This window comes from Sceloporus occidentalis, unplaced genomic scaffold (assembly GCF_023333645.1).
Source record: "Sceloporus occidentalis isolate IW3139 unplaced genomic scaffold, rSceOcc1.0.p SCAF_163, whole genome shotgun sequence".
Lineage (NCBI taxonomy): Eukaryota > Metazoa > Chordata > Lepidosauria > Squamata > Phrynosomatidae > Sceloporus > Sceloporus occidentalis.
The window spans coordinates 173,763-197,310 of NW_028317143.1; the positions used below are offsets into that span (position 1 = coordinate 173,763).

Below are 23,548 nucleotides of genomic sequence, written 5' to 3' on the forward strand. Positions count from 1 at the left end.
TAGGCCCGTACGAGAGACAATTTGACAAATGCGAGTCCTGCTCCTATCCTGCCCTGAAGAGACCCAGTGATTAAGGGGTTGGGCTATGCAAATGAGAGAGCCTTTGTAGTTATGGGTAGGGAATCAAAATAACGCGCTCCGTGTCCTTATGTTACCTGAGCCGGAGTGTTTTAAGGTCCGCCTGTATTGAGAAAGGGATTTGTGATTTTGGTGGCTGTGCCGTGGATGCTTTTTGGCTTTTTTTTTTTTTTTTTTTTTCTTGCTCACCATAACCTGGATAAATATACGTTCCAATTAAATGTTAAAAAAGTGGTTTTCAACTGCAGGAGGGTATTGTCCAAATCCCTCCAAGGCACCGTACATAAAGCCGATCCTCACTCAATCCTCACTCAATCCTCACGGATCCCTCAGCCGGTAATGCTTTACGTTTTTTTTTTTTTTTTTTGTGTGCGTTTCATGTAAATACTGTCATCCTCCAAATAAGCCAGGTGTAAAAGCGCCGGACCTGGAGGCTTTTCGCGGCTTATCCCCAAACCCAACAGGATAAGTAAACATAGAATCTACCTGCATATCGGCCCCATCCGGCCCCCGTCTAGTCGCCCGTTTCTCTTGCTGTAAAGAATCAAACCTTAATCAGCCGTTGGTCTCGTCTTAGATTCAGGAGCCATATGCCGATCCCATGCATGTTTAATACCCTCACTGTATTACCCTCTACCACTTCTGCTGGGGGGCTGCTCTCCTTCTCTACCACCCTTCAGTCTGTGATTCAAGAAATTCTTATTTGCTTCTAGCCCTGTAATAGATTTTCTTTAACCCCGTCTAAGTTTCTAATCCCAGCAGCGGGGAGGATGGCGGAATATAACGAGTGCCGCGGTGCTAAAAGAATAACGAGAAGCGCGTGAGTTTATCAGCTGTTATGAAAAAGAACGGGCCGCTCTCCGTACGCAGCACATCGCACTGATCGCTCTCACTCAGCGGGTAACTTTGTATCCTGCGCCTGCGTTCTACCTGGAAGCCGTTCATTCTTCGCTTGGCAGTTAATGAATGAACATGCGATTAACCTGCGGGAAAACATCACCACTCAGACACTGACATGTTATTCATATGACCCCCCCCCCTTTACGAACAATGCATGAAGCAATCTACAAACGTTAGCAGCTTATTGGGGAGGAATAATCATGCAGATCCCCATAACAGGAAGCCGAGGAAGTCACCTTCTAATATATTGCGTACTTTAGTAGCGGGACATGTATAGAAGAGCCTTTAAAGTGGAAGCAGCACATTTTCCAAATACTACATATTCGTTTTATAAATTAAGTGTGCGTGTATGTATGTGTATATGTGTATATATATATATATAGTGTGTATATGTATGTGTATATATATAATATGTATAGGTGTGTGCTTTCATTTTTTTTCAGTCTATTTTGGGTGACTTTCCCGGCTCAAACACCGCACTGAGCGAATGCTTTATGGCGATGCTAATGAAGTCTGTCCATCCATAGGTTTCCATTAGTCACAGAGTCCAGCTAGGTAATTAAGACTAAGCCATTCTTTTGTTTCCCACAGGCAGAATGATAAGGAGTCGGGTGTTTGTCTAGTAGATTGGGGATCAGATAAGAGCGAGAAAACATATTATGGGGCAGAAACTACTGGTAAAAAAAAAAAAAAAAAAGGACCTCTCTGACCGTCCGTGTTGAAGGTTATCGAGTAAAGTGTGGGGTTTTTTTCCATGAAGGGAAATTCCACGCACACGGAGTTTGTAGATTAGTCTCCTCTTACTGCATCTGTCCTACCAGCAGTTTTTATATCCTCGCGGGACGATTCAAACCTTTGGATCTCTCCAAATAGAATGTTTGTAATAGAATGTTCAAAGTGAGTAACAGTAGCCTCTCTTATATTTAGTGGGGGGGGCTCCCCAATCCCGTCCCAAACAAACACAAGTTTCACTTTTTTCTTTTGTTTGTTTTTAATTTATTTTTTTGCAAATATAGTGTAAATGAATGAGCAAAACCTCCCAAGTGTCCCTGTTTTTCTTTTGCCAGTCCTTCTTTGGGAAAGCAAATGTGAGCCCCTTAATGTCCATGTCCTAAATAACGAAATTGAGTGGAAAGGGTATTCTTAATAAATATGTCTTGCAGGAAAAGCTCCCCCTTTAATTATTTAACCCCATAATGACAAAGCCCGTACATGTACGCGCTCAAAATGCATTGCTTTCAATGGGTTGTGGGACCGCCCATTGTCCTTAAGGGGTTAATAGCACTTTTATTTATGTTTTTCTGGTCTGCGCTGCGACTCGAAGCGTTCTGCATATTTGAAGTCTTGCATTAGGAGGTTTACGATAACCCGCCGTATAAATTGGGGGAACGCTGAGCTTGTTTTTGTGCCGGGGGGGGGCGAAGGTATAATTGCGAATTTCTGCGAGAGCCGGGGCTTGTTGGCCGTCTGTGCGGCGGCGAAACAAATCCGCTTTGATTGTGTCCTCCTAATTAAACGCCCGCGGCGCTTCATCTGCTTCCAGCTCCGAAGCATCCGGGGAATGTGAATTGTTTTGGCTCTTTTTTGGGGGCCCCGGTATCTGAACAGTAATCCTGGAATAACTGTCGGCCGGTGCGTTTTATTACAAACCTCCGAGCAGATGCATTTCATTCGGTTATCGGAGCTGGAATGCAGCAAATTCATGTCGGAAATTTGCTCTTGTTATGTATGGATTAAGGGCTTTGTTCACCTGAATGCAAGTAACGGAAAACGGGAGCTCTGTGTCGGCCATCGGTAGGTTGTCTTCTGAGCCACAGCTGGTTTGGCCCTTATATCTTCTAACCCCACAGCTCAGTCCCCTCTCTCCTCCCCTGTTGCCCCTCTCTCCTCCCCTGACGCCCTCTTTTCCAGGAGGTCAGAATGTTTGCTGGGTATGAGGGGATCGCAGGGTTCTACAGCCCTAAAAGCCCCGATAATGTGTAGAAAAACAGCAGAAAATCCCATGTACGTTAACAAAAAATCAGTGTTCAGATATGATACGTGTGATTGACGGCTTCTACTGAGCATGTGCGAGGAGCATACCGCAGTACACTTCCTGCTTTCGGTCGTGGCAGCTGGGGGCGGAGTTAAATAAAGACAGACAATCTCCAATAACTACAGAACGGCTGCGCCGATTGGCATGCAGTAAAATCCGCCGCTGTCCGTGCGAAATCAGCTCCAATACGCATTTAACACAAAAATTACACGTATATGGCGTAGATCAGTGCTGTCTGGAAAGGATCCAGTCAAGGACCTGCTACTGTCAATCATAAATGCTTCTAAGAACAAAATGAAGCCAAAAACCCATCAATACAGGATCTTTTATAATAAATAACGATGTTTGTGGAATAGGCGTATATATCCTTCTACGCGTCTTGCTATCTGTACTTGCGCCGGCCTATAAAAGCGTTACGTTTCTGAATGTCTGTTTTTAATATTTTCTTTGTTTTTTATTATTATTTTACGGGTCTGAGCGTGTTTGTGGTTAATGATGTTTCCCGCGGAGCTGCTGGGTATTGAATGTCGGTGGCAGGTTGTCGGGGACCTGGCGGAAACTCAAAAGGGCTGTTAGTTTGAAAGGAGCTCCTGTCCTTCCGTTCTCCGGTGGGGTTTTGATACATACCGTGCGGCAGGTCGCTCACCCAAGTCTCGTTTTCCACGGTCTTTCTTTTTTGTGTGCAAACAATGAGTGTATAACGTGATACTTTTAATTGTTGCCAATAGCGTTTCGTGTTACTTTCTCACATTGGTTTTATTTATAATGACCGTCCAGGTAGGAAGCTTGCATGTAATATAAGGAAGCTTTACTTTACGGAGAGGGTGGTGGATTAGTGGAACAGACTCCCAGCGGAAGTGGTAGAGGGTAATACAGTGAGGGGATTTAAACATGCATGGGATAGACATACGGCTCCTGAATCTAAGACCAGACCAGAGTCGGAACATTTACCAGTTTAACCACTTTAGTACTTCCAGGCATACTGGGGCAGTCCAGAATCTCTCAATGAATGCCGTCTCCTGCTGATGTTGGGCCTGATGGGACGAAAACAATAGGCAGTTGTTTTTATTAAATTATAGAGCTTGACCGAGAAGGTCTAAAAAAATAATAAAAAAAAAAAAAAAAAGAAAAATCATCGCTTGCCAAAGTTTGTCGTTTAGTTTGCAATGTATTATGAGCAGAGAAAGAGAAAAAAAAATCGGTGGATTCCTGTTTTTTTCGGGCCAAAACCATAATTATTGGTTCTCGCTAGAGCTTGAAATGTGCTCGGTGCTGCGGTGGGGCTTGTAATTTATAATTACATGTAAGGGGAGGGGGCCCGGGACTGCCACGGTCCTGCGCTGGTTTTGTTTTTTAAATAACGTTTTTGAGACTTCTCAAACATGAATTAATGAATTTTAAGATATATACTATGTTTGCAGATTTTTTTTATTTTTATTTACATTTTATTTTTATTCTATTTTTATTTTTATTTTTTTTTACACAATAAATATAAATTTACTTTTTCCCCCCCAATAATATTCCTTATGTAATAGGCTTGCTGTATAATGGTTATAAATACAGGAGGGAAATGGGGGAAAATATTGGAATGATATATTTAGCTGTAAAATTTCTATTAACTTTTTGTCAAGTGTAAAAATAATCAAAGCCTTAAACAAGAGATCCTTTTTTTAATTTATTTATTATTTTTTATTCCAGAGAGCCCTCCGGCAGCGATGTCCAGAAATGGATACTTCTTTGAAGAGACTGGTGAGTTTAATATGTTTATTATATCGTGGGCACCGATGTATTCTGTCGAGTGGATACATTAAGTCGGACACAAGGCTTCCTTGAACCACTTTACCCCCCCCCCAATGTATAAAATTATTTAAAATAAATGCACTAAGAAATATTTATCTGAATTCCAACTGCGACGGCCCTCTTAACCAAAAATAACCTGCTGTAACTTTTGATGCCTTACCTGCAACGGCCGCCCCAGGGGGGGGGTTATAGGAAGTCGCCGGCCCCTGTGCCACAAACTCAGGCATGTCGGGCTCCCTGGTTTGTATGGGCCGGTTACAGGCGATATCTTTGATTTCCACTATGGAGGAATGTGCTGAGCCTGCGCGGCCTCCCCAGCCTCCGATACCCCAGGCCTCGACAAAGACCCGGCCCGGGGTTTTGCGTTAAAAACTGGCCAGGGCTGATGTTGTGAATCCGGCACCGGGGGGGGTGGGGGGCTGCGTTGAAGTGGGTGCCGTGTGATGCCCAGGGGGGGGCATGTAATGCACTTTAAGTGACCCCGCTGGGTGCTTCGCTGCACCCCCACAGGTAAGCATAGGGTGTCGGATTCACAATGGCGGAAGATAGGACGTGGCGTGTGAGGGGAAGTAGTGTAGGTGAGTGTATGTGTGCGTAGCGTTAGTGTGTATTTATATATAATGTGTTAGTATGTATAGTGGTGTGTATGCCAGCATATGGTGTTAGCATGTGTGAACATGAGTGTAGAATGTTAATGTGTGTTACTGTAAGGTGTTAGTGTTTGTGAGCATAAGTCGTTAGCGTGTGTGTGTGTGTGTGTGTGTGTTACTGTATGGTGTAAGAATAATGGTTAAACATACAAGCTTGAGTCTTTGTTGTGTAAAATATGCCATGAGGGGTTAATTGCGGTACTGTACAAAGTAGTGCAGAAATGAAGCAAAGTGTGCTTTATATTGTATTGCCCCAATAAACATCCTTTAACTGCAGACCAGGGGGTAATAAATGGAAGTAAAAACACGATGGGGGCAAAATCCAAACCAAATTTGTCGATCCCCGCTGTATCCGGAGCCGCGCACCGTTAAGCGGATGAGTGCCGGGATGTTGTGTAACACTGAGGGGAAAGGCATGGAAGATAAATGGACCTGGCCGTGTGCTTCTGAATGATGTAAAGCCCCCTGCTTTTATTTTAAACACCCACCAGTTTATTCTGTTGCTCTTTGGGTGGGCTTCTCCGAATGAAAGGGTCCCGTCGGTCCTCGTTATGATGAGACGCTGTGACTTTAAGCCGACAAACCCGCCGGCTCTGTAAAGATCAAAGCTGGTAACAAAGTATCCAAGAACGGAGACTCGATGGAAACGCCAGCTTTGATGTTCTACATGTTGGGTTTTATTTCCTTTTAGCGGGACGTGAGCATCGAATATTCAGCGGGGGATAAATACGTGCGCGGCTTTACCAGCGCTGGATTTATATGGGGGGCCGCGCTGTGATCTCTTCCTACGAGGAATGAATTATGTTAGAATAGAGGAATGTAGGAAAGCCGCACGCTCAGCCTGGGAGATTATTTCACATTATATTATTATATGTAATATTTCACATTATATGTAATATTTCACATACGTCTCCAGGTAATGATAGGCGTCGCGGTAACCATCCCGCTAATACCCTATACACCGTGTATACTGATAAAGCCCTAAAGGGATATGTGGGGAGAACAGTATATTACAGTACAGTTTATTTAACTCGTATATAATTTTTTTCATCATTTGTAGTTGGGCTTTCTCAGACTCTTAAGTTCGTTATGGGATAGTTTGGTCCTTTTTAAAGTAACTTTATTTTTTTTATTTTTTATTTTTTTTTATTTATGATCTCTTTTTTATTTTTTTTTATTAGAGGGAATCACTTGTATTGCTGCTTAAAATCCATTTAAAATATATTAAAAAATATGCGGTGGCTCTGGCGTTGGTGATCTTAAATCCGCCCCCCCCCCCACCCCGACCGTATATCAGGGTGCGGGTCTTCCTCTTTTTGTTGTGTAAAGTGTCCGCATTGTGTCCCAGAAACAATGCCCAGGCGTTTTACAGCAACGGTACGAACTTAGAACATGACGCTGGTCACCCAGACAATGGGGCTGCCGCTGCTTTTCATCTTTTAGTTATCGTTGGGGGAAAAAAAATGTCATGCAAAAAGCCGCTGGCGTGGTGGAACAGCGAACGTAGGGTTAAATGCGGACGTGCGCACCCCTGTGTGCTTTATTATAGGCAAAAAAAAAAAGCTATATCTAATGGGAAAACGAAAGGTACACACGTACACATACTCGGACATACGTACACACATGCACATATGCACACTATATTGTAGTATATATTATGTACATTGTTAAAATTACACACCATAGGACCAGACTTACCTCTTTGTATACGAAGAGCTGTGTCTCGGACGTCTCCTTTGAAAATAGTTTTAATGCCGCTGGTCGGTGAAATTAATGGATTCCCATTAAAGTGCACGGGGTCCCCCCTATTCATTGCAAAGGGGTACCGGGTACATTTAAAGGGACCACACAGCTATCGTGCACATTAAAGCGCATATGATGGCGGGATTGCCTCTTTAAACTTCTCCATCCGTTCTTTCAGAATAAGAAATAGGAATAAAGATGGCAGAGTAGGACATTGCGAGCCCTTGGGAGCTTCGTTGGTGTTACGGATGTTGGGACTTTCCTAACAAAACCTGGGGCTTGTTCTCCATGTGCTTCCCGAGACCGGTGGTGCCGCCGTGCGGCTTGGGGGTCTAATCTAATCTAATCGTATATGCATTTGGCTGCGTATAAAATGTTAACGGTGTCTCCGTCTTCTAAATAAAACCTACAGAGCCCGATTAATGGGGTAAGCGATAGACTTCATCTCCAAGCTGGAGGCTGAGGGCTATAAGGGCAGGATCGCCTAAACCATGCACGCAGTGAATAGTGGAGGAAGCGTTAATCACCCGTAACAGATCGCTGGTCTGCCCCTACACATCACTGCGACCTGTGATGTCATTTCCTGGTGCTCATCACAGTTTGGTCACCACAGATGTGTGCTCTCCATGGGGCAAATACGACAGCACAAACCCCCATGTACTTTTCACCTCCCTTGGTCTGTCGGCCGATCTCCCTGGTCCCCAATGCTTGCAAAAGCAGATTAATGGGGTACCTATAAAGGACGACGGGACTGTCCCTGGAAATCGGGACTGTTGGAAAGTATGAATACACCCTTCAGATGGGAGAACGTTGGGCAATTTTGCAGAGAAGGATGGGGTGTCTGGCTTCATTCTAAGGGGAAGATCCAGATGAAGAGGGGCAAAGTCGTCCTTAAAATGGTACGTGAGGGTGTGATGAGCGGTAGGTGTGATGGTGATGCGCAGGGGAAATACAGAGTGAAGCCCAGGGAGGATGAGCGTGAGCTTATGTGTGACCCGCCATCTTGGTGGAATTAGAGTGTAAGTCCGTGAGCGATTTCATCTCGACGGCCGTCGGGCTCCGCGTTCCTACAGACCTTTTTGAACGCTGAACTTTTTTGCTCGAGGCTGCGTTACGGAATAAACCAGAAAACCAGTTTTACCCGATCGTTACATAAACCGTTCTGTAATTGCTTCAATCATCAAACATGCGCGCGTCGCGGCTTTCCCGGGGGCAGAAAGCGACTGGTTTTGTGGATGATTTTTTCACTAAACGTCCCCGGAGGCGTCGGGGACCTGCGCGAGTCTTTCCACGACGGACGTTACTGGGCTGTAATGTTGTGAGGTAGCGGTGCAGCTCTCCATTCAGTTAGCACGGCGGTTACCGGTTGGGTGATGAGCGAGACCTTCCTCGCGGCCCCTCGGGCAGAATGCTGCATGCTGGTTCTTTGGAGAATTCTTATTGCCGATGGCCTGAGTCACCCTTCACTTACTGGAACAAAATCCTTTACGCTGTAAGATAAATACAACCCCGGTGCTGTGTACAGCAATTCCCCTGCCCCTGTGCGCTGTAAAAAAAAAATAAAAAAAAAATCCTGGTTTTATCGATCCCAATAAACTCCCTTTATCTGCAGGCCTGGAGCCGCCGTCGCTGTCAGTCATGTGATATTTTGGGTGACTTTCCCGGCTCAAACCCAATACTGAGCTGATGCTTTATGGCGATGCTAATGAAGTCCGTTCCTCCATAGACTCTCATTAGTGAGAGAGTCCGGCTAGATAAGACTGAGCCATTCTGTTGTTCCCCACAGGCAGTGTGATAAGGAGTCGCGGTGTTTAGTAGATCAGGGATCAGATAACAGAGCGAGAATCATACAAATCACTGAAAACATATTACGGGGTAAAAACTACACTTCTTCTCCGCCACCCTGTCAGTTCTTTTTAAACCTTAAATAACACGATTTCACCCATATTTAATTAATGAATCTTGTGCTGTGACCTGAATACAAATATTCACCATGGGAGCTCCTGGCTAAATTTGAAACATTCTGATATGAATTAATATCCGATAGAATCGGCTTCTGGGAGTTCCTCGCACGCCGGGGTATTGCAGGCATCTTCAAAGCCTGCTTGAAATGAGTTTTTTTCCAGGTTATTTACGTTGGTATCAGTCGCTTTGATCGCCCCGCTGTCTGCCTCGTTAGAGAAATCATTTCATAGCGTGGTTTGGAATATCCGGGTATTAATTAATAATTATTATTAATGACTGCGGTACTCATCGTTAGTAATGTTGTTGGAGTCTGACTCGATCTTAATGCGAAGCAGCGCTGAGCGAGTCTGAAAAACTGACGGTATTTTTGTCTCTCCTGTCTGTATTTTGATAGCTACCAACTAGGGCTGCAACTAACGATTATTTTAATAATCGATTAGTTGGCCGATTATTTTTTCGATTAATCGATTAATCGGATAAAAAAAACAATATGCAAATTTTTTGTTTAAAATAATTTAATGAACTGGATGTTAAAAAACAACTTAAAATTTACATTAACATTCTTATTTTGTTATGATGTAATAAAAAAACGATATTTTCAAAGTACAAAAACCCAAACACAATATTTATGAAACAAAATAACCCCAAACATTCTGAAAAGAGGTGGACTATTACTGTTCAAGAAACTTTGCACCCAGCACTTTGCACCCGGCACTTTGCACCCAGCCCTGGCACTTTGCACCCAGCACTTTGCCCCACCCCCGGCACTTTGCACCCAGCACTTTGCACCCAGCCCTGGCACTTTGCACCCAGCCCTGGCACTTTGCACCCAGCCCTGGCACTTTGCACCCAGAACTTTGCACCCAGCCCTGGCACTTTGCACCCAGCCCTGGCACTTTGCACCCAGCACTTTGCACTGTGCCCCTGCACCCAGTCTCCAACTCTGCCCTGCACCCAGCCCTGCCCCCACATTCTGCCCTGCCCCCACACTCACACCCTGCACCCACTCTGCTCTGCACTCACACTCTGCCCTGCACCCAGTCTCCAACTCTGCCCTGCACCCCCACCCCCACTCTGCCCTGCACCCAGTCTCCTGCCCTGCCCCCACACTCACACCCTGCCCTGCATCCCCACCCCCACCCTGCCCTGCACTCAGTCTCCTACCCTGGCCTGCCCCCCCACCCCCACTCTGCCCTGCATCCCCTGAAACCCCACCCCCACCCCCGCGAATCGCTCTGTGCGAACGGAGCCACTCGCACAGAGCGAACCGCAACTAAAAGAAGGCGCGTGTAGCGGAAGCGGGGAACGCTCGCGGAGGTAAGTAAAAGGAGCCGAGTGCTCCAACAACGAATCGATCACTCGATTAATCGATAACGGAAATCGTCGACAACGATTTCCGTTATCGATTATTATCGATTTTATCGATTCGTTGTTTCAGCCCTACTACCAACTGTCTTGAGATTTTTTCTTATAAGGCTTGTTGTTGCCCCCACAAGGTTTAATATTAATTGGTCCATGCTGTGTTTTGACATAAGCCTGCCTGGGAGCTGTCGGGGTTTCTACCCCGGCCTTGGGGGTCAATGGGCTGATTCTCTGGGTCACATTAAGTCAGATTCTCTGACTTAATTCTTTGCAAGCATGCCGATGGGAGCTTTTCTCACTGCTATATCGCTGCTTAAATCCCTGCTTGACTACAGGTGACTTCAGAATATATCCACTTCCTTGACAAGTCATGGTGTACCTATGTGCTATAACTACTGCAGTAGAATCGTGATCTCTATTAAAGGGTTCATTTTTGAGCCGGCTCATTTAGAAACCTTCCAAGGTAGAGAGATAAGCCTGGTTGTCTACCCTAGCTGGGGGGGGAAAGGGGGGTCAGCTGTAGTCCATATGGCAAACTCCATAGGTTGAGTTGGCTTGAAAGCTTGGTTGGGGCAGAAGCCTTAATTAACGGCCCTTACCGAGCATTATCACACCAAACCTCTGGTAATGGCTGACCATAGCCGCTCCATTCGACTGGCTGAGGATTATGGTAAACGTAGTCCGCTGCATCTCGAGTGCCCAAAGTACCCCAGCGCGTCGTAACTGCCTGTAGAGGGTTACTCCAGCTCAGGGGCGTACCTAGAGTATTTGGCACCTGGGGCGGATCCTGTATGTGGCACCCCCCCACACACTTTAAAACTGCATAGCTTCTACCGTTATATACCGGCGCAGACACTGAAGGTGGTACAGCATAACACTTACTGTTATCATGAGTACTGAGGCAGACATTGACGGTGGTACAGCATAACACCTATCACTATATACTGAGGCACACATTGACGGTGGTACAGCGTAATCCCTATCACTATACATTGAGCCAGACATTGACAATAGTGCAGCATAACTCCTATCACTATATACCAAGCCAAACATTGATGTGGTGTAGGCCTACCACTTCATTAGTAGTAGGGATGCACCGAAACGAATTCTGGACTGAAACCGAAAATGCAGCATTTACCTGGCCGAAACCGAATATGGGCCCCCCCAACAACATTAAAAAAATCTAACACTTTTATTTCAAGTAAGTAACGCACCAAAATAGGACAAAACAATTAAATAACAATATATATATATATGATTGTTAACAGCAATCACATTTCTATCATGCCCAGGCATACCCAGATTCCAGGATGTACTCGCAGACTTGGCATGATAGGAGTATGATTGCCCTATCTACCCCTTCTCACTCCCTTTTGTCCTACCTACCCCTTCTCACTCCCTTCTCCCTATCTACCCCCTATCCCCCCGTCTCACTCCCTTCTCCCTATCTACCCCCTCCTAACTATCTTCCCACTTTGAAGTTCATTTACCTTTCAGGAGTCCTGCGGTGGGGGTGCAAGGCCTCTGTCTCCCAGCTCTGCCACTGTATGGAACAGTATAGAGTGATGGGAGTTATGATGTACTAGAGCATAATTATATAATGAAAAATACATTGGAAATGGTACAGCATAACACCCATCACTCTCACACACACACCAATCCACACACACACCAATCAACTCTCACTCACTGAATGCTTTCCTACCTTTCCTCTTTTCTCCTTACAGCTTCTTTTCCTCCTCTTCGCACCTCTTCTTCAGTTCTTCTGTCTTCTTCCGGGTCAGAGGGCACGGACAGCGGTGGGCGCGGCTTCAGTGTTGTGCGCCGGGATCTGACAACAAATCCCGGCGCACAGCAGCTGTTGCCGCGCGGATCGCAAGGGAGCGGTATCGGAGGTTGAACCCGGCTTAAAATCACTCAAGGGAGCCGGAGGTCTGCTAAAGACCTCCGATACCGCTCTCTTGCAAGCCTGCTCCTCCAGCGGCGGACATTGCTGTCCGTCTCTGGAGGGGTGCCGGCAAGTTGGCACCCCCCTGATGAGCGGCACCCGGTGCGGACCGCCCCCCCCCGCCCCCCGCTAGGTACGCTACTGCTCCAGCTTCTGGCCCGTTTTCAGAAGGGAGAGCTGTTTGTCTTCGGCTGATGTGTGTGTTTTGGCGCTTGCAGTGGACTTGCATCGGTTAATTAGCCGTTCGATTAAATCCCGTTTCCGGATCTGGAGCTTCTGTCCTATTCTCATCGCCAGAGAAGACATCGGATGCGTTAGAAGTCAGGGGAGGGGTATCTGAAATCTACATACCGTGTGTGTGTGGGGGGGGGGTATGTAGGTGTGTGTATGTGCAGCGCTTTTAAATGCAATTAAACGGGTAACGTATCTAAGTACTATTGACTTTAAGGCATGTTTGTATCGTTCCAGGTTACCTTAAGTGTGACACCGATGACGGCTGTGACCCCAAAGAAGAGGAAGGGGGAGGAGGAGAGGAGCTTTTTGACACCGTGCACTCATCCATCGTTTCTGGGGAGAGCATACGTTTTTTTGTGAATGTCAATTTGGAAGTCCCGCAAAGTGCTGCAGGTAAGTCCCGGAGAGGAATCATAAGGGGGGGGTTGCGGTGACACAAATGCAGCGCTTAGTTAGCGCCAATTAGTGTGTTAGTGGGGTATATGACGGCTTGGCACATGGGATCTTTAACTAGGAGTCAGTCGACCAGAGTTAGGATTCTAATTCCTTCAAAGGATCCAACTTCCAGCCGCCGGTTCTCTGAAGGAATCTCCGAGTATAACATTGGGAAAAATAAGGTCACGCATTTGTAGACCTGGCACGTAGTCCCGTTAGATCAGCATCATACTAAGTGCTTGTGGAATAGAGATTGTGTCTCTTAATAAGAATGTCGGTGTTGAGGTACAGGACTTGGCGGACCACCGTTGGCTGAGCAAATATGGTGGACTTGGTGGATAACACAGGAACCATGAACTCGTCGCGTTCGAGCTCAAAAATATTTATTTCCGATCCCGGGACCAGCGTTATTAATCTCTGCCGCCTTTTGCACATAATGTCATCGCGATAAGGAGGTTTTTGATAATTCAGAATTCCCTTCAGAAGGAAAAAAATCCCGCAAGAGACGAATTGCTTAGAATTTCTCTTGTAATCCAGCAATTCTGATAGGAATGTTGTAAATATTCATAGAACCTGCGCTGCTGTTGGCCGCGGATGGGAAGAGAGTTGGAAGAATTCATCATTTTGTAAACGTCTTAATTTTTTTTCTATATAAAATGCAATATTTTAGCCGATTATTGAACCTTCTACCAGGAACACCCAAGACCCCGTGGCTAGTTTACCGTATTGTCTTAGGTGCCTATCCCATGCATGTTTAAATCCCCTCGCTGTATTACCCACTACCACTTCTACTGGGAGGTTGTTCCCCTTATCTACCACCCTCTTAGTGAAGTAAGATAACCTGTGCTTAGATTTGTACCCCGTCTGTAATATTATCAGGCCTAATGCTTGCCGTTGCCAGCTGGCGCCTTTCTCTGCCATAAATAATGCAGTGATTTCTGTGCTTTTATCCCGCGCGCCGACAGATGGAGAGCGCCTTCACCCCGTGCTCGGTGCAGCGTGTCGTGTCTGTCCGCCCGGTATCCAGCGCAATGCATCCCGGCTAACAGCCTCTGAAACACTGCAGCCTAACCCAGTCATTGCCCAACGCCATCAGCCGGGGGGGGGGGGGGTATTCATGCTCATCTGACGCCCCTCTGCCTGTGATATCCCTCTCGTTGTCCTGGTAGCTGCCGTCTGTGTGGCGGTGTGATAACAGCTCTCATTCACCCCTAGCGGTAATGGTCTGGGTTAAGCCTGCGGGGGCCATTCCTGGATTGCACCCTAGCCCCTTAAAATACTTAACGTACCCCTTATTAAGAGGCAGGGGGAGATAACCGCTCTGCAGAACGAGCGCAGTCTGGGGAGAATTGTTTTTCTTATTAAGAACTCCCGTCACCATCTTCAAGCTGACGGCTTATCGTTCCTCATTTACCCAACTGCCCCTTCACCTTTTTATTGTCCCCGAAACGATCACCTCTACGGCTACCAGTCCCTCTCTATCCAGTGTCGTCTCCTTGTTCCCAATATCCTTCTACCCTGCCTCTTGCTTCCATGTTCTGCCCTCTACTTGGTCGCCGACCGGCTCCGTCGGACTGTTGGTTTCATTCCCATCGCTAACTTTAAAGTCTCGCTCTTAATCTTGAGTTAAGCGCCCCGAATTACATAGAATCTATAACTTGTGCTGCTTCCTCCGCGTCGGGTGTGAAGATCTCTGCGAGTTCTGGACTTTGTGACTCCCGTTGGACTTTCAGGTGAATTCTAGAGCCTCGGTCCTGACGCGTTCTACAGCGCAGAGCACCGGATCCCGAGTCCACGGAAGATAATAAAAGTATCGCGGTCCGCCCGTCGAGGAGAATAATTCTTCGCGAAGATCCCGGATCGGAATAAAGGCACCCCGCGGCGGAACGTTTTCAATTGCTGATCAATATTTTATCTGCCCCTCCAGCAGCCGACGGATAAAATGGATTTTATAAAAACCGCGAATCCTGCGCTTTGGATTTTCACATTGATAAGTTTCGGTCGGAGATCTGCGGCCCCCTGACTGCCCAACAAGGTTATGACATCAATAATAAAAAAATAAAAATAAAAAATAATAATAATAATTTTTAGATCCATACGACTGCAATATTAAAAATGTCCTTTTTTAATTTTTTTATTTTTTTTTTTAGCATTTCTCATTACTTGCTACTACTCATTACTGCTAAGAGGACAATCTGCCCCCCCCCCCATTATAATGTGCAAACTGCGCTGATCTGTATCTTTAAAAACCAAATAGTTCGCAGGAACGGTAAAAATGTTTAGATTCTTTTTTTTTTTTTGATAGATGATCAGCAGAATTTGCTGTAATGCGGTGTTTCGGCATTTTTGGTGACATTCCTCTCCTAAAACCTTTAAGGTATCGCACGGAGTGCAGAGATCCCCTGAAGCTGCCGCTCAACTCTTCGCTCTTTAATTAATTACTCGTTGTGCAGTTTGACCTTTTTTTTTTGTTTTTTGTTTTTTTTGCGGGGGGGGGGGCTGCTTTTATCTCTGGCACCAACCGTAATTTGGAATTTAGTATATTTGAATACGTTTTCGGGTTGTCAGTGGTGTAACACAAAGTCATCGGGCCCCTTTTCTCGTGTATAAATCTTGTTTTGGTACTAAATGGATTTAAATTACTGCAGCGCTAATAAATACCTTTTTTTTTTTTTTCTCCTCAAATATGAGAAAGCGTTATGTTAACAAACACCATAGCTAATAAATACGGAGCCGGTGTTCACGAACCGAAACAGGACGCCTTCAATATATAAATATTATCTAGAAATATATCATTAAATAGATGCACGTAAATGGTGATTGGTGGGTAAAAAAAAATAAAGCATGGATTCTAATTTTTTTTTGTTTTTTTTTTTTTTTTTCGTTAAAAAAAAAATAAATTCCTACACGAATACCTCCCAACAGTCCTGATTTTCAGGCACTGTGTCAGGTAGCTGCCCCGCCGTCACACTTTTGCAGGCAGTTGGCGAGTTCGTCTGATCTCCGCTGGCCGCCCCGGGGTGCTGTAAATAGGAATGCTTTTCACCGTGCCGTCCTCCGTTGCGGCTCCCGCTCGGACTCTTCGCCACGCTCTGAAGTTTGGTTCGTCTACGGTTTACCTAAAGCTCGAGCCTTGTGGGATATTCTGTATATCACATTATATATATATATATATATATATATATATATATATATATATATATATATATATATATATATATATAATTATATATACTGAATATAAAGTATTTATATTATCATTGCATCTATTTAACATCGAGCTTTTATTGAATTTCAGCAGAAAACGAGAGTTCCGGCTGTGTATTGCTGCATACTTCACGAAAGGTAAGATTGGCGCTTTTTATTCCGCTTCTCCTGATTAAGATGAATCGCTAATTTAAATAAACCTGATCAGATGATTTATAGAAAAAAAACCAAAAAACTTAATTGAAACACTTTTGGTTGTATTATTTCGAACTGAAAAGATGTCCCCAGTCGCCAGGAGTTCAAGGAAGGAGAGGTTAAAGTTCTAAATAAAATAAATAATAATAATTACAATAATAAAATCTTAACCCCCTCTTTCTGGGGTTTTAAATACTGCTAAAAAGGACAAAAAAGCAGAGCTTAAAATTCAGTAAAATTGTAGAAAGTGGTAACAGAAATGTAAATATTGAGTGACAATCAGGGAGTTTTTAATTATTTTTTATTAAATAAATATGCTGTGAACCAATAATCTGTCTCATCCTCCTAGTTTTGGGTTTTTGTTTTTTTTGTCTGTTTACCTTCTCCAGGACAAAACGCGTTTCATTACAAGAATTCCGCATTTCTGGCGAGTTATAAAAGACATTCCCAAAGTGTCCTTAACCCGTTACGTTATATAAAGCGGGGATCTTTTAATTACGCTGCGGTCTCGTGTGACCCTGCGGGCATTGTTTCTTCTAGACGTGATTCATAGGGAGAATGCGGCTTTAATTCAATTTATCCCCTTACTGTCTCAATAAACCCCAACAGCGGAAACGGCTGGTTCTGGATTTTTAAGCAAAATACAACTTTCAACTTTTTACATTTTTTTTTTTATTATTTTTTTTTGTTCTTCTCCGGCTTCCAGTGTAATTTAAATCGTCGGGTTTGGGGTTGGATCAAGTAATTTCCATCAATCAGATTATGAACGGTTTGGTTGACACAGCTGAATTATATTATGTTATATATATAATTATGTTATATATTATATGATGTTTATATATTATATGCTATTATATTGTTATATATTATATACTATTATATTATATATATATATATAATATATGCTATTATGTTATATATTGTACGATGTTTATGTATTATATGCTATTATGTTATGTTATATATTATATGCTATTATTCTGTTGTATTGTTATATATATAATATATGTTATTATGTTATATATTATATGATTATATATTATATGCTATTGTTATATATTTTATACTATTATATTATGTTTATATATTATATACTATTATATTATGTTATATATTTATATACTATTATTACCGTTTTTGCTCGGTTATAAGTAAATGCTAATTCATCTAAACTATTGTTTATTAATAAAAGCTACGATTGAGAAAAATATTTTGTTTTTATTTCCTTTTTTTTCAACCTGCCCCCCACCCAGTTATGCACATCTGCCCCCAGGCTTGCCACTCTGCCCCAGAAATGCCTTATACCCCATATATGCCACTGTGCCTCATGATATGCCTTTTAACCCTCTATATGCCACTGTGCCCCATGATATGCCTTTTGACCCCCTATGTGCCACTGTGCCCCATGAAATGCCTTATACCCCTATATGCCACTCTGGCACTTAGGGGGTTAAAAGGCATATTATGGGGCAGAGTGGTATATAGGGAGGTATAAGGCATTTCAGGAGGCAGAGTGGCGTATAGAGGGTTAAAAGGCATTTCTGGAGGCAGAGTGGCATTAAGGGGGTTAAAAGGCATTTCACAGAGCACTCTGCCTCCAGAAATGCCTTACACCCCCCATTTAACACTCCCTCCCCCTCCCTCCTCCAAACTTACCGGTGCTTCTGAGTCCCCGGTGCTTAGTCCGGGCAGCGTGTATTCGCGTAGACAACTTCCGCTCTACGCGAATCACGTAGAGCTCTACAGGCTGCCCGGACTAAGCACCGGGGACTCAGAAGCACCGGTAAATTGTGGGGGGGGCATAACACAGGAGGATCCAGGTCCCCTGCATCGCTGCCGGGGGTCTGGATCTTAGTCAGACCTATTTGAGGTCTGATTATAAGACGACCCCGATTATAAGACGAGAGGGGTATTTTTCAGAGCATTTGCTCTGGGGAAAAAACCTCGTCTTATAATCGAGCAAATACGGTATATGTTATGTATTTTATATAAATGTGTGTTGATTTTATGTTTGTTATAGCATATTGTGATTTTTCTCCTTGGCTTACTGGATCTGGTCTGACCGCAGATTCTGACCCGAAGAACAGCTTCGTGCTAGTACTATTGAATTGTCTTCTTTTGGGGGTCTTTTAACTAATGCCTGTTTTTTGTTTTTGTTTTTTTTTTTGCGCAGTATCTAAAATTAAAGAACTTCGAGGAGGAGGTGCGGGCGCACCGGGACCTCGATGGCTTCCTTGCCAAAGCCAGCATTATCCTGGACGAGACGGCAACCTCTCTGGACGACATCCTTCGGGAAATGCTAAAGCACTTTGTGGAAGACCCCGAAAACGCGGAGCCCACCTGCAACTTCGAGAAAATCATGAGCACTTTATTCACGGACTCCGGAGCTCCCAGGGAGGGCAACGGTGAGCGTCCCCAGAACGTGTAACCCTACTGTGTCACTTGTGTCCGGCCACTGAATAGAATGTTTAGTACGGTATTTATATTTATCAGCCCCTGTTATGGGCCATGATATATAAGCAAAAAAGTTTATTTATTTTTTAAATATTTTGTAACCCAGACTAGAACCGGGTTAAAAAATATATATATATAAAAAAAACGCCATTTTGTCGCGCTGTTAGACATCATCTATTCTTCCTCCCCATATCCCGCTGTGTCCTTATCTCTGATGTCAGTGACTGGAGCTGCTAAAGTATGATGTCATAGACTTTGGCGCACAGTTTCTGGAACCTGGCATAATACTTGGCTTCAAAGGAAAGATCTGCCCGTTAGGAGACAAGGAAGCCGTGAACTTTAGTGGGAACGCCGCAGCTTTTTCCTTTTCTTCTTCTCCTCGTCACCGCCCGATGGGTCGGCAGGTCCAGAATTCTTTCGGGATTGCTTTATTCTTCGGGAATGGCTGCTGTATCACTGTCTCCAGATTACCCGAGATGCGGTTTAGATCTAGACGGGTGTAGGGATCATCTGATAAATAGACGGAGGAGCAAAATGCGTCGGGAAGAACTCACAGGACTAAAATGTACCCAACGCCTTCGACGTTGCGCATTACAAGTGTCTGGGTTTAGTCTTGCCAAGTCCCTGTTTGGGCTTCCAGCCGCTATGCCCTTCTCCGCTCCTCTGATGCCCCACGGGGGGAAAAGGAAGGGGGTTACATAAACCTTCAAACAGGCGCGACCCCCAAAGATGAAGGTCGGGGGATTCAACTTCCATTGTGGCGTTACAAGGACACCTGGGTACTGCTTTTCACCTTTTTAGTCATTTCCACTGACCCCAGGGATTCCAATTTTTTTAAAGCCCCCATAATGACTTATGCCCCCTAAAACAAAACAGTCCCTCCAGCCATTTGGAGTGATTGTAGCTACGGTCTTGTGTAGGGCTGCAACAACTAATCGATAATAATCGATAATGAAAATCGTTGCAAACGAATTTCATTATCGATTAGTTGAATCGATTTTTATCGATTATTAAATGAGGGTTTTTTCAGAGCAAACGCTCTGAAAAATCCCCCTCATTATATAATCCGTTTTAGTGACTCACAGCAGCAGCTCCTACTTACCAGCCCCTCCCTGTAATCACTGTGACAACTGGCCCCGCCCCCTTCCTTCTCCCAGAAGGCCAGAACCACATGGCTGTGACACTCATCTAACTGTAAGTATAACATTAATATTTGGGCTGCTGAAAGTTAGGGGAGGTGGGGGTTAATTTAGGGGCTGTTATGGTTAATGGGGTGTTTAGGGTTCATTTAGGGGCAGTTATGGTTAATGGGGTGTTTAGGGATCATTTAGGGACAGTTATGGTTAATAGGGTGTTTAGGGTTAATTTAGGGGCAGCTATGGTTAATGTGGTGTTTAGGGTTAATTTAGGGGCAGCTATGGTTAATGGGGTGTTTGGGGTTAATTTGAGGCAGTTTTGGTTAATGGTATGTTTAGGGTTAATTTAGGGGCTGTTGTGGTTCATGGGGTCTTTAGGGTTAATTTAGCGGATGCTGTGGTTGATGGGGTCTTTATGGTTAATTTAGGGGCAGTTATGGTTAATGGGGTGTTTAGGGTTAATTTAATGATGAGGACTGAGGGTTAATTTTATTAATTTATTAAAGTTAACTTAAGGTGCAGTTAGAGATAAAGGGGGGCAAACTAAGGGGAATCTAAATCCTGGGGGCAGTGAAGATTAACCCAGTACTTATTTATAAAAGTATGGTCTGTGACTCTATGAGGGGACTATGAGATATCTGGGGGGTATATGGCATATCTGGGGAGGACGGAGTGACATATCTGGGGGTATAAGGCATATACATTATATAAGGCATATGTGGGGAGGGCAGTGTGGCATGTCTGGGGAGGACAGAGTGGTGTATCAGGGTGTATAAGGCAGATCTGGGGCCACAGTGGCATATCTGGGGGTAGAGTGGAGTGGCATATGTGGGGAGGGCAGGATGGCATGTCTGGGGAGGATGGAGTGGTGTATCGGGGTATAAGGTGTATCAGGCACAGTGGCATATGTGGGGGTAGAGTGGAGTGGCATATGTGGGAGGCAGCGTGGCATGTCTGGGAGGCAGCGTGGAGTGGCATATGTGGGAGGCAGCGTGGAGTGGTATATGTGGGAGGCAGCGTGGAGTGGCATATGTGGGAGGCAGCGTGGCATGTCTGGGAGGCAGCGTGGAGTGGCATATGTGGGAGGCAGCGTGGAGTGGCATATGTGGGAGGCAGCGTGGAGTGGTATATGTGGGAGGCAGCGTGGCATGTCTGGGAGGCAGCGTGGCAAGCCTGGGCTCAAACGTGCATAAATTGGGGGGGGCTGGTTGCGAAATAAAGGCAAGAAATGCATTTTATCAAAGTTTTTTTTATTCTGCTGTTTGTATTTAATATAATTTGTTTATTACATTATTTTAAATAAATAAAAAATGTACATTCATTTTTTTATCCGATTAATCGATTAATCGAAAAAATAATCGGCCAGCTAATCGATTATGAAAATAATCGTTAGTTGCAGCCCTAGTCTTGTGTCGTTTGTAGATTTCCTCCTCGCTCTTTTCCTTTTCCTTATTTTCTTTTTCGTTTATCACATATTGAGAGAAATAAACGGGGGCCGGACGCAGACGCTGTTGATGCAATAATAATAATAATAATAATAATGCAGAATTCCAATGTTTACTCCGGTTTCTGGCACCGAGAGAGCTGCTCGGGTCGCTGATTGAATGAAGTCGCAGACGGAGGGGATGCCAATTAGCGTTTCTGTCTTCTCTCTCCGTGAATATTTCGGAGATGACTCGTTACCGTTGATCACCAAGACCGTGTAATTCCTTCCAGCGCATGGGGGGGGGGGGTGAAACGGCTGCCAGACGGCGATCGATCGCCAGCCGTCAGACCCGCTCCGCTTCACAACGCTTTGTGGACCCTTCTCTGTTTACAGGGCGGGGGAGGGGAAGAAATGTAGAAGCGCACGGAAACAAAATTAATTTAAATCTAAATTTGAATGGCTCAACATTCTAAAATTCTTTATTGGTGCTTTGGGGGGAAAAATTGCAGAATAAGGGAAATTTTTTTGTATTTTTTTTATTTATTTTTTTTTCTTTAATTATACTTTTCTCATGGATTGCCTTTAATGATAACGGGGGAACTTGGGAAGGGTTTTGGGCACGTGCCGGGAGAGAACAGGAAGTTGCGTACAACTTCCTGCTTGGGACTCCACAAAATAGTGTGATAGTAGCGGGATTTAGGTGATAAAGACCCGCCGCCGCTTTAAATGTATTATAATTAATATTTTTATAGAGAGCTGTTCTGAACCAGGCTTGCTGATTGCTCTGATGGCTCTTTATAATTACCCTGTATGCCAGGAAAGGAGAGGGGAACAGAGCCATTTGGGTCTCAATGAAGGGACTGACTATACTAAATCGGGGCGTTTGGGAGGTAATAGACACAAGCAGATATACAGAGAGAACGCCGGCATAAAGCTTCGGCCTCGGCAGCCGGATGCTGCCTTTTATCTGGCAGCCGCTGAAATCCACTTTTTGAATGTATTTTTCTTTTGAATGTTCTGTGCTGGTAATGAGAACGCATCGGCGGTGAAAAAAATAACAATAAGAATAATAAATTTAATAGAATTAATACAAAAAAATAAACAAAATAAAAATACATAAAAAGTAAATTGTTTTTCTTGAATATACAAAATTTCTTAATAAAAATGTACAATATGTGATCATTTGCTTTCCACGTGGTAGTCTTTAGGGTATCGTTTGGCGAAGCACTAGAGACGCTTTTAGATGCATGTTGTGTCCCCGAGCATAAATATTGTCGGTCAATCCCATTTACAGGGACGCTCCAGACCTAACAAAAATTTAAAGGGACGCTCGGCAAGCATTAAACGCCCCCTGCTGGGGGTCCCTTTAAATAACAAAGTTCTGTTCATTTCCAATCATTCACCCTTCTTGTCTCTGGTGAGTTGTAGAAGACACATCAGCCAGGCCTGTGCACGTATGTGTCCGCGTGTAGAGCGTGCCGGGCAGAGTACCCGCGTGTAGAGTGTGCAGTGCAGAGTACCCGCGTGTAGAGTGTGCAGTGTAGAGCGTGCCGGGCAGAGTACCCGCGTGTAGAGTGTGCAGTGCAGAGTACCCGCGTGTAGAGTGTGCAGTGTAGAGCGTGCCGGGCAGAGTACCCGCGTGTAGAGCGTGCCGGGCAGAGTACCCCCGTGTAGAGCGTGCCGGGCAGAGTACCCGCGTGTAGAGCGTGCCGGGCAGAGTACCCGCGCGTAGAGCGTGCCCTGTCCGCCTTTGGGCCGCAGGTCACCTTAAAATCAGAATACTCTGGGATTTGTCTTTACGTTTTTGTTTTTCCTTTCTTTGCAGTTCACCTTCTCTCCGATACGATTCAGGGGGTCACAGCGACGGCCACTGGCGTCCAGTACCAGCAGTCTTGGCTCTGCATTATGTGAGTATTACGTGGGCTGCACGCTAACCCTGAACTCAAGCGGTGAAAAATGTCCTTCGAGAAAATCTCTCTG

At 44.6% G+C, this 23,548-nt stretch overlaps 1 protein-coding gene across 1 annotated transcript in view; it reads left to right on the plus strand.

The window, feature by feature from the left end:
• The first annotated feature begins 218 nt into the window (after positions 1 to 218).
• LOC149279512 (solute carrier family 4 member 11-like) overlaps positions 219 to 23,548 on the plus strand; it is a 43,181-nt gene continuing 19,851 nt past the window's right edge. The window contains exons 1-6 of the mRNA XM_089501079.1: positions 219 to 227; positions 4,714 to 4,762; positions 12,950 to 13,108; positions 16,449 to 16,495; positions 18,726 to 18,957; positions 23,394 to 23,475. Of these exons, the coding sequence (XP_089357205.1) occupies positions 4,729 to 4,762; positions 12,950 to 13,108; positions 16,449 to 16,495; positions 18,726 to 18,957; positions 23,394 to 23,475 (554 nt within the window). The 5' untranslated portion in view covers positions 219 to 227; positions 4,714 to 4,728. The remainder of the gene's footprint in view (positions 228 to 4,713; positions 4,763 to 12,949; positions 13,109 to 16,448; positions 16,496 to 18,725; positions 18,958 to 23,393; positions 23,476 to 23,548) is intronic.